Source organism: Ursus maritimus, unplaced genomic scaffold (genome assembly GCF_017311325.1).
Source record: "Ursus maritimus isolate PB19 unplaced genomic scaffold, ASM1731132v1 scaffold_10, whole genome shotgun sequence".
Classification (NCBI taxonomy): Eukaryota; Metazoa; Chordata; class Mammalia; order Carnivora; family Ursidae; genus Ursus; species Ursus maritimus.
Genome location: NW_024423344.1, coordinates 16,283,704 through 16,297,484, shown reverse-complemented (window position 1 = coordinate 16,297,484; position 13,781 = coordinate 16,283,704). Strand labels below are relative to the sequence as shown.

General features: G+C 37.6%; 1 protein-coding gene across 1 annotated transcript; it reads right to left on the bottom strand.

Annotated features, from left to right (window-relative positions):
• Positions 1-953: 953 nt before the first annotated feature.
• Positions 954-13,092, bottom strand: LOC103664419 (regulatory factor X associated protein). The gene is made up of 4 exons (XM_040620922.1): positions 12,928-13,092; positions 9,132-9,908; positions 4,378-4,485; positions 954-2,437 (listed from the first exon to the last, which is right to left on the bottom strand). The coding sequence occupies exons 1-4, from the start codon at positions 13,090-13,092 to the stop codon at positions 2,327-2,329; spliced, it is 1,161 nt and encodes a 386-aa protein (XP_040476856.1). The 3' UTR covers positions 954-2,326.
• Positions 13,093-13,781: the final 689 nt, after the last annotated feature.

Here is a 13,781-nt window from a genome sequence, read left to right as displayed (position 1 = left end):
ATTCATTATCGCTCACAAGTCTACAGGTCAGCTGGGTGGTTCTGCAAATCTGGGCTCGGTTTGGTTGATTTGGGCTGGGATCGAATGCATCTGCCGTCAGCTGGCAGGGTGGCTGGGGGAGAGCTAGTCTAGCACAGCCTCACTCACACGTCTGGCTGTTCACCACAGCAACTGAGAAGGGTTCTAAAGAACAACTGGAAGGGTTCAGAATCTTCGGAAATCTACTCAGAGCTGGCATATATTATTTCTTCCACATTCGATTGGCTAACAGAAGTCACAAGGCCAGTCCTTCAGATTTAAGGGGTAGGTGAATAAAATCAACTTCTTGGTGGGAGAAGCAGAAAAGTCAGATGGCACAAGTCTGGAGTACATGAAAGGATAAACGAGTGGGGACACACTGCAGTAAATCTACCCAAAATAAGTAAAAACCGTACTGTTTTAATGAGCTGTCTGTAAGCATATACCGAGAGTGATATTTATATGTACATCAATTCAATCCGTCTTATTTTAATTCAGCACTCCCTGGCCTATTACTTTCCCTCCCTTCCTATCCCTCCTATTCCATTTGAAAAATAAGCTGATTTTCTTTTTCTTTTCTTTTTTTTTTTTTAAAGATTTGACACAGAGAGAGAGAGGGAGCACAAGCAGGGGGAGCAGCAGGCAGAGGGAGAAGCAGACTCCCCACTGAGCAGGAAGCCCCATGTGGGGCTCAATCCCAGGACCCCCAGGATCATGACCTGAGCTGAAGTCAGATGCTTAACTGACTGAGTCACCCGGTTGTCCCTGATTTTTTTTTTTTTTTTCCACTCTAAAAGCTAACTTACACTGTAGGGATTCGATAAAGTTCCAACATCATGAATAAGAGAACTAATAGTTAATAACAAGTGTAAATGAATTCCTCTGCATCCAGAATGAAAAAAACTAAAGAACAGAATAAGTGAATCAGACAACTGAAAGGTCTACAACTGGACTTTAATGAATAATTTTGATAAAACCCGTGTTTTTGCACGGATGCACAGCTACAGAACACACATAAAAGATAAACAAAAAGATTCTTTCTCTCCTTAAGTACCTTTTAGAATAGCCATGACTAAGTTTAACTTGATACGTATTTCAGGGCTTAAAACACAAGAAATGAACACATTTTTGCACAGTTACATTTAAGAGACATAAATTTATTATCTAACATTGGAAATACTCTCTTGACATTTGATTTGTTACTCTTATTGGTAGGTTTGCCTTTTAAAAGTTTTCCTAGGAGACAATACAAGAAAAAAGTACCTACCCAGATTACCCATCATCATTCTTTGAACATTACTTTAGGAATAACACGATCTTAAATTAGCTCAATTTTGAAAAACATTGACAAAATGCGGGAGTGTTACTCTTACTTTTAGAATCTCTTTTTGAAAAGGAAATTGATATTAAAAATTGTTTTTGTCCTGACATTGGTGGAGTGAGATACATCTATACTGTTCACAAATTCAACACACAAGTCTGCTTTAAAAGAGAGAACACTAACAGGAAACATGAAACGAGAACTCAATGTTAGGAGATCTTTCATTCCAGTGTACCTAGTTAACCCCTCTCCTAGGTTTTACCAGCACATCTCTGAAAAGAAATGCACATCCTAATTTCATAGATAATTAACAATGATCATTTTCCTTATACATTTAAAATATGCTTACCTCTTTGACAGCTCCAGTCTTAACTGTAAAGAAAAAGTTATTTTAAGAACCCAAATTCAGGTGCCCCAACTACATTTTATCATCACAAGTAGTATCACAACTATCAGTGTTTCTTAAGAGGAGAATTACTGACATTGTGGGTGATATAATTATTAGTTGTGAAAGGCCATTCCAGACACTGTAGAACATTCAGGATTCCTGATTCAGTCACGAAAAACCAGGAGTTTTCAAGGTCACTGCGACAACCAAAAAATATCCATCCATTTCTGATTGACCCTTGATAAGAACCACTGAACTAAATGATCAAAGATTCACATTTATTAACTTTGTGACTTCCACAGAAAGTAACTGCTTCATTACCTTCAGTAACAATGACTGAAGAGGAATACTTTGTTTAAAAAAATTGTAATTAAACGTTATTTTGGAAAGATAAGCTGTTTCTTCAAATTCATGGTAATCTGAAAGGATTAGATGCACAAAGTGCAATACTTACTTATCCTCAAATTCACATACACATTTACCGGAAAATGACTGTTTATGTTTTACTGGCATATCTAACCCCATTTATCTTCAGTATAAAAATATGTCCATCTACTACAACAAAATAAAAAACATGTGGACCTTCTTGATAAATTCCTTCACACTGATGTTCCTGGAAACTGCTGCTGTCTTTGCTCCAAAACTTGCTGATTTAATAGCTGTTGCTGTTTCTGTAAAAACTGCACCACTTCTGGACTTCTTAATAATGACTTGAAAAGAAAAAAGAAAAAATATATTTATTAACATTATTCTTAAGGGATTTGATTGTCTTCATGCTACAAAATTACTCTGACATGTCTCTGCACAATATGCTTACAAAACAAAATGTGCCTGAACTGAATTCACACTTGCACTTGATGGCCTGCATTAAATTCCAACTAATAATAATAAAATTTGATGTCATACATCAAATTACTAAAATGTAAATATAATGGGTGAAGCCTAATCTTATCAGTGACTTAGTACACAAAGGAAATGCTTTCTGTGTCATGCCAGCATATATACTGTCTATGGAACATAAGAGCAAGCAGCCAAGAATAGCACTGGCCCAGGATTACAGCAAGAAAAACAAGGATATGAAATGGAGCCACATGTGAAAATGGCAGTTAGATGCCAGTTTGGAAATCCATTTAAAGGTTCATTTTTCTCACTAGCCTATTAAGTCTTTCTGAAGAAATTAAAAACAACATGCATGTGTGTGTGTGTATAGGTATTAATACAAGTAATATTAGCACATTACAAAAATTTCAGAAAAGACAGAATATGATGTAAAAAAAAATACAGTTTTGTACACCTACCATTTTTAAATATAGTCACAGAACAAATATAACAGACTATAGTTAATATGCTTTTACTTACCAAAGTACTTCTATAAATTGATGAGGAAAAAAAACTTTGGTCCCCCAAAATTAAAAAAGATAAAACGAGGTGGAAATACTATCATTAAATACTGATTTTAAAACTTAACATTAGAGCACAGTACATTTTCTAGTTGTTTAAAACTTATTGTCAACTATACTTCAATAAAAAATTATTTGTAAAGATGTACCATTATTCTATCTATAGATAGATAGATAATCTATTCACAATAATCTATTCAGCTATTATGAGACTGTTGAACATTTAGGTTGTTTTAACTATTTGTGATAATTACATTTCTGACAACATCTTTATGCTTAATTTTATCCATACATAGGATTTATTTCCTGCGGAGCTCAAGGGATGACCATTTTAGAGACTCCTTATACCACTACCCAGCTGCTTTCTAGAAGTCTGATACCAATATACAATACCACCAACAGAATGAGAGTACCCATTTCATGAAACCCCCAACATCACTGTGATGTCATTTAAATAATTTTCATTTGTTGTATTGTTTATTGTGATTTTTACTGATACTGAATACCTTTTTGTATCATTTAATAAATGGTAGCATTTCTGCTTTTATTCCTGTTTATACTTTTTGCAATGTACTGAAGCCAACATGTTTTCCTCATCAATTTATATATTTTGTAAACTAAAAATGTCAACCATATTAACTACAGTGTCTTATATGTGTTGCAAATATTTTCCCTATATGTTAGTTTGAAGTCTGCATTTTAACCACCATTTTTGACAATATTCATTTCTTTGTAATTCTATTTCTTTTAAGCTAGAAAAAGATTTTTAAGATTAAGTCTCAAGTCTATTTTTTTTATTTAAAAATCTTTATCAGGAATTTAGTTTGATGTATAGTGATATGATGAGCTAAACTCTTTTTTTTTGTCTTCAAATGATTACCCAATTACTTCCATATTTATTGAAAAATATCTCCTTTTCTGATTGAATTCTGATGCCTTCTAGCAAATTTAGAATAGAGATCCTTATCAAATATTGGTCTCATTCTACCTCCATACCACTAATGTATTTTTCCATAAACCAAAGAATTCAGTACCAAGTCTGTTTTAAAATCCCATTTTGCTCAGATATTCAAGGGTTAGTCAATGAAGATATAGGAACATAATGAGAGCATTATGAGATTCCAGTGTGTACTGGCAGAGAAGAACAATTCAATTCTCATGACCAGTTGAGTAAGTTTTAAAATCTCAAAAATCTAAATAATTCTAACAACTTCTGTTAATAAATGTGTAAGTACTTTACAGATACTTACCAGTCTTTTTTGATTTAACACTTGTTCTAAAAGAGTAGGTCTTGCAGGACGATCCCCAAAGGTTCCTGTTCTTTGTTTAACAATGGAGAGTATGTTATCTGTACTTTCCTGGGATAAATGATAAAAATGCAAATAGGATTAACATAATATAATAATCCATGACTGTACACTTTCAAAGATGAAATGAATGGGTCCTCAGCTTCTCTTCCTTCTTGCCCAGTCCCTGTGAAACTTTGGGAAAATCCCTCATTAAGTCATAGATAAAATGTTGGCAGTTAATTTTATAGAACACTCCTCACTCCCTTCTCCCTCCACAATTTCCAACTTCTTATCTCCAGTCTCTTGAAGGTCTCAAAATCAATAGTGGGGTAGAGTTAGGAGGAGCAAAAAGTTACTTGTGAGCTGTTTTCAGTATTACAAAAAATGCCAAGTGGAAATTGAACATTCTCTTCAGATAAAGCTATCCAGGCCAAATCAAAGTTTGTCTGCCTTTGGATGGAATATATAAACTCAAAGGCAATTTACATACTGCTAGAGACCCTCTGATAGTTTTTTGTCCAGTTAACAACAATTAATTGGGGGGGCGGTAAAATAATCAAGAAGCAACTGATAGACAAAGCTTTCAAAATTTGAAAGTCCCTAGGAGAAAAATGACGAACTGGCTTTGAAAAGACTGGAAAACGCTGGTATATTTATCTCCTGCCATTGGTACAGACAAAATAGTTAAGTCCTAAAATGAAAACCATACTCTGAGACATCCTTACCCATACAAACTCGGCAGCCTAACTACCAAATATGTTATCCCAGTTCCTTGACAGAATCTTAAATACAATTTTTCTGGCATAACTAAATATTGTAGTTAACTGAGATATTCTGACTCTTATAAAACCACGGTACAATACTGACCACATCCAAAAATGCTGACTAAGCAAATATAAAACTATAAATGTTTTACCATAAAGCCATGCCATTTGTAAATTTACTCTTCTCTCTTTGCTCTTCATTTAGGTGGTTACTAAAGCTGTTTTCTTCTCTTGACCTGTCTCTACTGGCCTCTGAGTTCTCTGTTAGAATAGCCACTTTCTCTCTTTCATTATGGGAAGTTTATCAACCCGATGTGACAAAAATGTTCAATCCCTAAACATTATAGGCCGCAAAATGTAAAAAAACAAAAACAACTATAAAAAGAGCATTCTGATACCTAAAGAAAACAAAAATAGTATCTTCCTCTCTCCCCACAGGATAACTATGTGTGGCACTGTTTCATTTTTGTGTGCACAAGAAAGGGAATCACGAAACTGACCTGATGACAGAGTACCCTATATTCTCACAACCCCAAACAAAGCACTACGCAGATTCACAATGTTAATGTCACAAAATCACAGAAATTTCTAGTAGATATAACCTTGAGTCAGCTAGTCCAAACTTCTACAATGTTGGGATTCTCTTTTCAAAAATTTTCAACACCTTTTGCCCTAAGAGCTTACCAACTTTTGAGGCATCCCGTTTAGTTTTAAATAACTACAACATTTAGGTAAGCTTTTATTTAGGCTGAGCTGAAATACATATCTTTTGTGATTTTCACCTAAGGGTCCTAGTTACATAGAACTATGCAAAATAAACCTACTGCTTCTTCCAAATGATAGCCTTTTAGATATTTAAGGATAATGATCACTCCCATAAGTCTATTTTTTTATCCCTAGTTCCCTATGTGTCTCTCCTATAGCATAATTTTTAGATGCATGGACTAAACGTCATATACATTTGTTCCTTATTTAACTTGATTCACGTAAATGATTTTAAATACCTTAATTTCTAATCTTGCTTTTCACACCACAGAAAACCCCTATCACCACTTGTAAGTCCTACTATAATCATCTCCTAAAGAATCTCTAAATCTATAGGCTTCAGCTTTAATCCACCCCATTAGAGTAGAGCCCGTTACTTCCTAACTAGAAATTTCGTTTGAAGACACCAAACCCAAATCCCATAGTCTGACATTCAACACCATAGAAAAACTGGCTACAAATTCTCTTTCCAAATTTATTTTCCATAAATTTTCCACATAAATATTCTGCTTTAGTTAGAATGGTCCCCTTGCTTCTTCCCAAAAGTGGCATCTGTATTCTCGCTTTCCTTTCTTTACTAAGATGTGTTTCTCTTTCTTTTATCTACCAAAATTTGAGGGAAGCAGTACAGTGTGGGGATAGAGTGAAGGCTCTAGAATCAGATTGCTTGGGTTTGAGTATTTGCTGGCTGTACAACCTAGGCCAAGTTACTTAACCTCTCTGTGCCTTAGTTTCCACGCATGTAATGCTGAAGGGTGTGAGACTCCATTTACAGCTTAGCACAGTGCCTGGCACATAAGAAACTTAGCTGATTAAGCTTAAACTATTAGCTACCCTTTCTGGTGTATACTGAGTTATATCTTCTCTGCAAAGCCTTTCCAGAGCACCTCAGCCTATAAGGAGCTATCCTCCTCTCCACTATTAAAATAATACTATACAGTTGGCCCTTATTATATCCTGATGATAACTGTTTGTTATTTTCTTTACCCTCAGTTCGACAAAGATAAAGACTTACAGCTCTTGAAATCTCAGAACCGGTCAAGTGTCCCGTAACATAAGATAAATGGTATAGCAAGGTATTAATTTTTCCTTATAGCAGTTACTTCTCTTTCCTAAAAAAGTGATGCAAATTATTTTAGAATAGGCAGATTATTTTATAATAGGAAAATCCTTTCTGTGGGAGGTGGAGGGGGAGACTTAATTCAGTATCTGTTTGCCTTTTATACATGTTCCTCAAACTGTAGATGCAAAAGCTGGCCAGTTAGAAGAAGAAAGCTATAGATAAAATAGTTCTTTCTTGAAAAGAAGTAATTATCTTCTCTCTCTGTGAAGAATTCTGAAATGAATTTGGAATGTATAGAGGGCAAACAATGACCCTTACTAACTTTCATTTTGTAATAAGTGAGATGCTTGTTTCCACAATTACTTGTAATCCAAGATTTGTTAAAATATATTTTACAAGGATGTGGATACAGGTTTTAAACCTAAGATCCACAGGGGTCCTGAACTCTGTAATGTGTATGCAAAATTAAATACCTACCTATGTGTATTTTTCTGGGAAAAGAGTTCATTAGGTTTCATCAGATTTTTAAATAGGTCCTTTTACCCTAAAGAGATTAAGATTCAATGGGATAAAAGGAAAAGAGAAGTCACTCTGACCCTAACCAGTGAGAATTAAGTGTGAAATGCTGATGACTATAGATTTTAAAAATATTTAGAACATCACATTTGTAAACAATTCCAAAGTCTAAAATTTTAGCAATGAGGCAGCTGTTCAAGTCTAGCAAAAACTAAGAAAGGTAAACAGTTTTAGAATACATCCTAGGACAGCTTTCAGTTTAAAAAATTTTCTGGATAATTTTTAACAAAATTCAACTTTTCAATGAAAATGTACTGAGGGATTATAGCTTTTATTAAAAGGAGGAAGGCACACAGGATGAAATATCTGCTTAACTATAACAACTTCAAAGTATACCACTAATAGTGACAGTAGTTTACTGACTTACTATCTGTGAGACACTGTGTGAACACTCAATATGGACTATCTCACGTATTCACTGCAATGTTACAAACCAGGTACCATTGTAATACCCATTTTACAGATGAAGAAGCTGTGCTTAAAAGAGTCTAATAACCTGTTCAAGGCCATACAGCCAGCAAATGATGGAATGGAGATTTGCAGCCAGAAGTCCAACACCAAAGCACTGGCTTTAACCTTCAACACAGTTCAGGGGCGCCTGGGTGGCTCAGTCGTTAAGCGTCTGCCTTCGGCTCAGGGCGTGATCCTGGCGTTCTGGGATCAAGCCCCACATCGGGCTCCTCCACTGGGAGCCTGCTTCTCCCTCTCCCATTCCCCCTGCTTGTGTTCCCTCTCTCTCTGGCTGTCTCTCTCTGCCAAATAAATAAATAACATCTTTAAAACAAAACAAACAAACAAAAAAACCCTCAACACAGTTCAACTCAAACACTCCAAAACTCTTCCTGAGGCTTACACCCCATTATTATTCCATCTTCTTTTGTAAGGGCACTAAGAAAAGGGCTAGTGAGAACAGGGTACTAACAACAGGGACTGAGAACAAGGTATTAAATACAGGGTACTAAGCATGGGAGTAATGACAACAGGTCTATTAAGTATAAGGCTACTGAGAACAGAATTACTGAGAACAGAGTACAAAGAATAAGATTAACCGAGAACAGGACACTAAGAACAGAGTACTGAGCATAGGGGTACTAAGAACAGCTTACTAAGCATAGGGATACTGGTAACAGTATGCTGTGAATAGGGTAATGAAATCAGGAAGAGATTACCTTCTCCAAAGTACAATTTCATTTAGGTTCCTAAGTCTCTTTGCCTGCTCCTTTAGCGATGGGTAAGATCAATCACTTACTGTTTTTCCAGCCCATATCCCAGATCTTTGAAATGACAGATCTGCTGATGTATCACATCATTTCTATTGATCTTTATTCATCTATCACAAGGATGCAACAGAACTGTTAAGGCTTTGCACGTGTGTGTGTAAACTTTAATTTAGGACAAGCACTCACTAACTCTCAGCCACAAGTCCAGCCACAGCAACCTGGCCCATCTGGGAGCGGGTGGGTAGTGCTGGAAATGAGGTTCGCGTTAAGAGTGGAGTTTCTTCTAACCACCTCCCACTCCCCAAGACCTCAGCTAAGGTCCGATACCTCCAGTCTGACGTTTCCCGTGCTGCCAGGCTGGGCGGACCCACTGCAGTTCAGAGCCTGGTCACTTTTCTTCTTTTTGTACTTGTCCTTGTACATCTTGTTGCGGTGTTTTTTGCACATCCAAGGCTTCCGCTGCTTGGCCACCTGGCTCGTGGTCTCGCTGCAGCCCTCGAAGGTGCAGGTCTTGCTCATGCTACCCCCGCCGCTGCCCCTTCTCCGGGCTCCCCCGCTGCCACCCTCGCCCCCAGAGTGGGTTTCCTCGTCCTCCAGATCCTCCAAACTAGCCGTGCTCTCGCCTCCCCCCGGGGCGTCGGAAGTGTCCAGCGGGTCGGCTTCGTCCTCCCCCGCCTCCTCCTCGCCAGCCCCCGCCACTTCGCACAGGTACCTAATGGGCTTGGCTGCAGCAGTGCCGTCCCCCAGGGCCGGGGCCTGCCTCAGGACGCCCTCGGCATTAGAGTCGTCCTGCCCTCCGCAGGGGTGCATCACCAGCAGGGTAAACTGTGAGGCCGGGGCCGGGACGGGGGCTGGAGCCAGGGCCTGGCCCAGAGCAGGGGCGGGGGCCCCGGGGCTGAGCGCGCCACTGGCAGCGCCGGGCCCCGCACCCTCGACAACACCCTGAACCTCCGTGCTGCTGACACCTTTTGGGGGTCCAGGACCCCAGCTCTTCAGCACCTGCAGGGCCCAACGGCACTTCGCAAATCGAAGAACCAGGACACGCGAAAGGGAAAATCTCCGGCTTCGCGAAGGCAGCCCGACTGCGCCTGCGCAGGAGCATTTCTACGCCGGTGCCTTTCAGGGAACTCGGTGACTCTGAGGGGCGGGGCTGAGCCGCCAGTGAAGGAACTGACTGCGCAAGTGCGGCTCTGGGGCTGGCGGGAGGCGCAGCGCTTCGCTGGCGCCGCCGCTGCTGTGGAGGTTGTGTGAGAAGTTGAAGTGTGCGGGCGCTCGGTAAGACGGCGCTTTTTTTTTTTTTTTTTTCTGCTGAAGCTTACTGTGTTTAAAAAGTTTCAAAACACTTGTGCACTGGAACTCCACGGTGTAAATTAAGATTGTTCGTGAGCGATTTTATGACTTGCGGCATTCGGACGCTAATTATCGTAATATTTTGTCACTAACTGCCTGAAATGGGAGCTGTGAAGCTGGGATGTGGTGATGTCACACCTGGGACCGCTAGTTAGCAGTCAGGGAGGGCAGAGGCGGCCTGTTTGAAAATGATAACAGTGGAGAAGGAGTGGGCCAGACTTGGGCCAAAATTCTATTTGTGTTGAGAGCTAAGTGATTTGTTCTTGATAAATTTTTCTCTCCTGGAAACGTATTTATTTGATTTTTAGTGTCTGTCCTTTGCTATGACCGCTGAGGTAAGTCTTTAATAACGTTTTCATTAAATACGGTGAAAATGTGTGAAAAGCAACAGTGAATGACAAACGTTAAAAAAAAAACCCAACAATAAATGATCTATCATTTTTACCACTTGTTGCACAGTTGCTGGTTGCTAAATCTTAAATTAGCCAAATCTCACGGGGGAACCGATCCTGCCAGGTCTTGGACTGAACTGTCTAGTTGTGCTCTTTCTGGGTATTCCTTCCTCCTTGCCTAGTCGGGTTTTGAATTCCACCTATTGCGAAGGAAAGCAGTGACGATCCAAGGAATGATAAATCCACTCACATTAAGGTGTTTGGGTGTTGATGTGTGAATAGATCACCAACTACATTTCAAAGAGAGCCACAGTGGATGGGAGAAGGTTCGGAATTCGACAGACCTGGGTGGCACTGTCCTGTGTGACCAGGCCTAGTTTGTGACAGCCTCTCTGAGCTTTGGCTTTCTGAGTGGTGAAAGGGGCGTTCTGTGGTGTGCTAGACCAGGTTGATGAGAGCCAGTTGTTAAAATATCAGGAGTTTAATGAGCTGGAGGTTAAACACTTTCATTATTAAAAATTAAATTACATCAACAATTAAATTATTTTAAAAACAAAAGTTAAAGACCTCAAAACTCATCACTTTTTAATTGTTTTCCAATGTTTTACTATTAGCAACGCTTATAAGATTATGTCTGTTGTATCTGTATGTGGAAATACTGTGGAGTGATGTGATACGGCACATCTCTTAATTGCATTCAGTGATGTCACATTGGTTGCTTGAAACTAGCCATGGTGAGAGTATTTACACTATGGAAATTGTCCAATGAAACAAAGCAGAGCTTGATTTACTGTCAATTGTCTTCAGACTTAAAGTGATAGTAAAAATGTTAATGAAGATTAAACTTAAAATGTTTGATCTGTGTCTTTCATATTGTCAGTAGCCTCCCAAAGTTGAGAAAATATTCTTTCAGTATTTGAAAACTACCGTGATTTCAGCAAAGTAGTTGCTTACATCACTGAAGAACAAGTGAAGTCCTGGCATACATCTTCATTGTTTCACTTTTGTCTTACTCATTAATATAAACAAAAATATGAGCCAACATTCATGTGAGAACTACACTCTGTCAGTACTGTGAGCAACTTCTTTGCTGATTTGGATAAAAATCAAGCATTTATTTATAGTTTGAATTCATGACACTGCTGTTGGTGAAATAATTATAAAAGCTGACAGTGGATTTTGCAAGTAGCAAGTCACACTGAAGTGTGGGTGTATGGAATTTACAATAAAGAGCCTTGTGATTTTTATCATTATTTGTAAATCATGTGCTAAACATTTTTTCTATCAGTTAACTCTTTTAAAAATTTACCAGCATATCACTGAGAGCAGTGCTATTTAAATCCTCGTACAAATTCCTGTTATGGTATTCAATGAATGACAGCAGGGGTTTTTTTAATTTTATTGAGAGATAATTTACATATCATGAAGCCCACCCATGGTAAGCATACAATGTAATGATATAGGCCAGGAGGGAGCAATTGACTCCTGTAGTACTGCTTTAATATGCCATTTTTCAATGTTAATGTAATTTAACTGTAACTTAGGCTTCTTCCTTTGCTTAAGAAAATGATGTATGGTGATGGGTATTAAGGAGGGCACTTGTGATGAGCACTGGGTGTTACACGTAAGTGATGAATCACTAAATTTTACACCTGAAACCAATATTACCCTATTTGTTAGTCAACTATAATTTAAATAAAAACTTGAAATAAAAAAAGAAAATGATGTATGGTTGTTTTTTATGTAATTTGTAATTCAAAGAAAATTATTTTACACATAGAACCAGAGTTCCACATGTGTTTTTCTCTATTTCAAATTCTGTAGACTAGTTCACCTTCTCTTATTTTTTTCTTCCTTTCTTGCTTTTAAACAACAGTTTTATGTTTCTTTGAGAAGTAATATATGCTTTGTGTTGGAAGCTTAGAAGGGAACCATTCTAATTTCCTTTTTTCAGTCACCCTAGGTGTTCTTTCAAACTATGAAACTTGGTGTTCACAGAGTACCAATATTCGGCAGAAGGGAACTTTACCATTGTGATTACAGCATAGTAGAATGGTCTTAAAAGCAATTATAACCCTCATTTTTATCTAAGAAGACTTCTATGGAAATAAATATTTAGGTCTTGGATTTTATTTTATTATTTCAGATGAAAAAAGTAAACTGTATTATATATCATGTTTGTGATATTGATTGAATGAATTTTATGATCATTACAAAACGATAATTTTCAACTCTACCACTTCCTCTGTATTTATGAGTTGGCATTTTACTGTAAGGAAGAGCCTTCCCTTTTACTTTATATGTTTATTTATTGTTTATATACTATCAATATGGACTCAGGGATTAATGTTTTATTTAATGGATTGCAGTCTCTTACTTACCTTATTGATTTTGCTGCTCAAATTGTTCTGGATTTGGCTGGACTTTCTAGATTTGGCTGGTAGTAGTCCTTCAAGTTGCCTCCTATATCCTTTTAAGCACTCCCTTGCTTTCTGGCACAAGAAGGTATTCCAGACCTGTCTTGTACCTTCCCAGCTCGAGTCCATTTCTCCTTTCTCCTAAGATCTCTGATTCCTTTTCATGGGGAATGATATCTAGACACCAAGATCTAGGTGCTAGATGTGCTCGTTGTTACTAGGCACTTTCAGCAGGTAGAGATAAAGGGAAAAAATCCAAATATGTGTATATCTATATATGTATATATCTGTATCTAAGCATGAATTCATGCTGATTACTGATAACTCCAGTTCAGATCCTACCTGCAGTAGTCTTTCTTGCCTTCCCCCATTCCACATTAGTATCTTCTTTCTTCCCAAGGAGAACTTTGTTGATGACATGAGTCATCATGAGATGAGAAATTTGTTCATGACAATCTATATTACATGTTATATTTTATTAGTTTTTTAATTTAATGAGTTTTTTAAAAAATAATTTATCCTTTACTTCCAGAAATGTAAAAGGCATATTAAGAAAATAAAAATGAACAGAGTTCATTTTTGAGCCCATATTTGTATTTCTTGCATCTGTCAGTTCATGGATAATGCATGACTATAGCAAAAAACAGACTATGCTTAGACTTACAGATACATTGTTTGCATTTTGTTTAGGAGAGCCAGGAGATAAACTCCTTTGAAAGAGGATTTCAAAGAGTTGCTGGGTACATAATACTTTGATAATAATGTTATCAGTGTAAGAGTGCAGGACTTTTAGGGGAGGAAATATTCCTGGATATTAG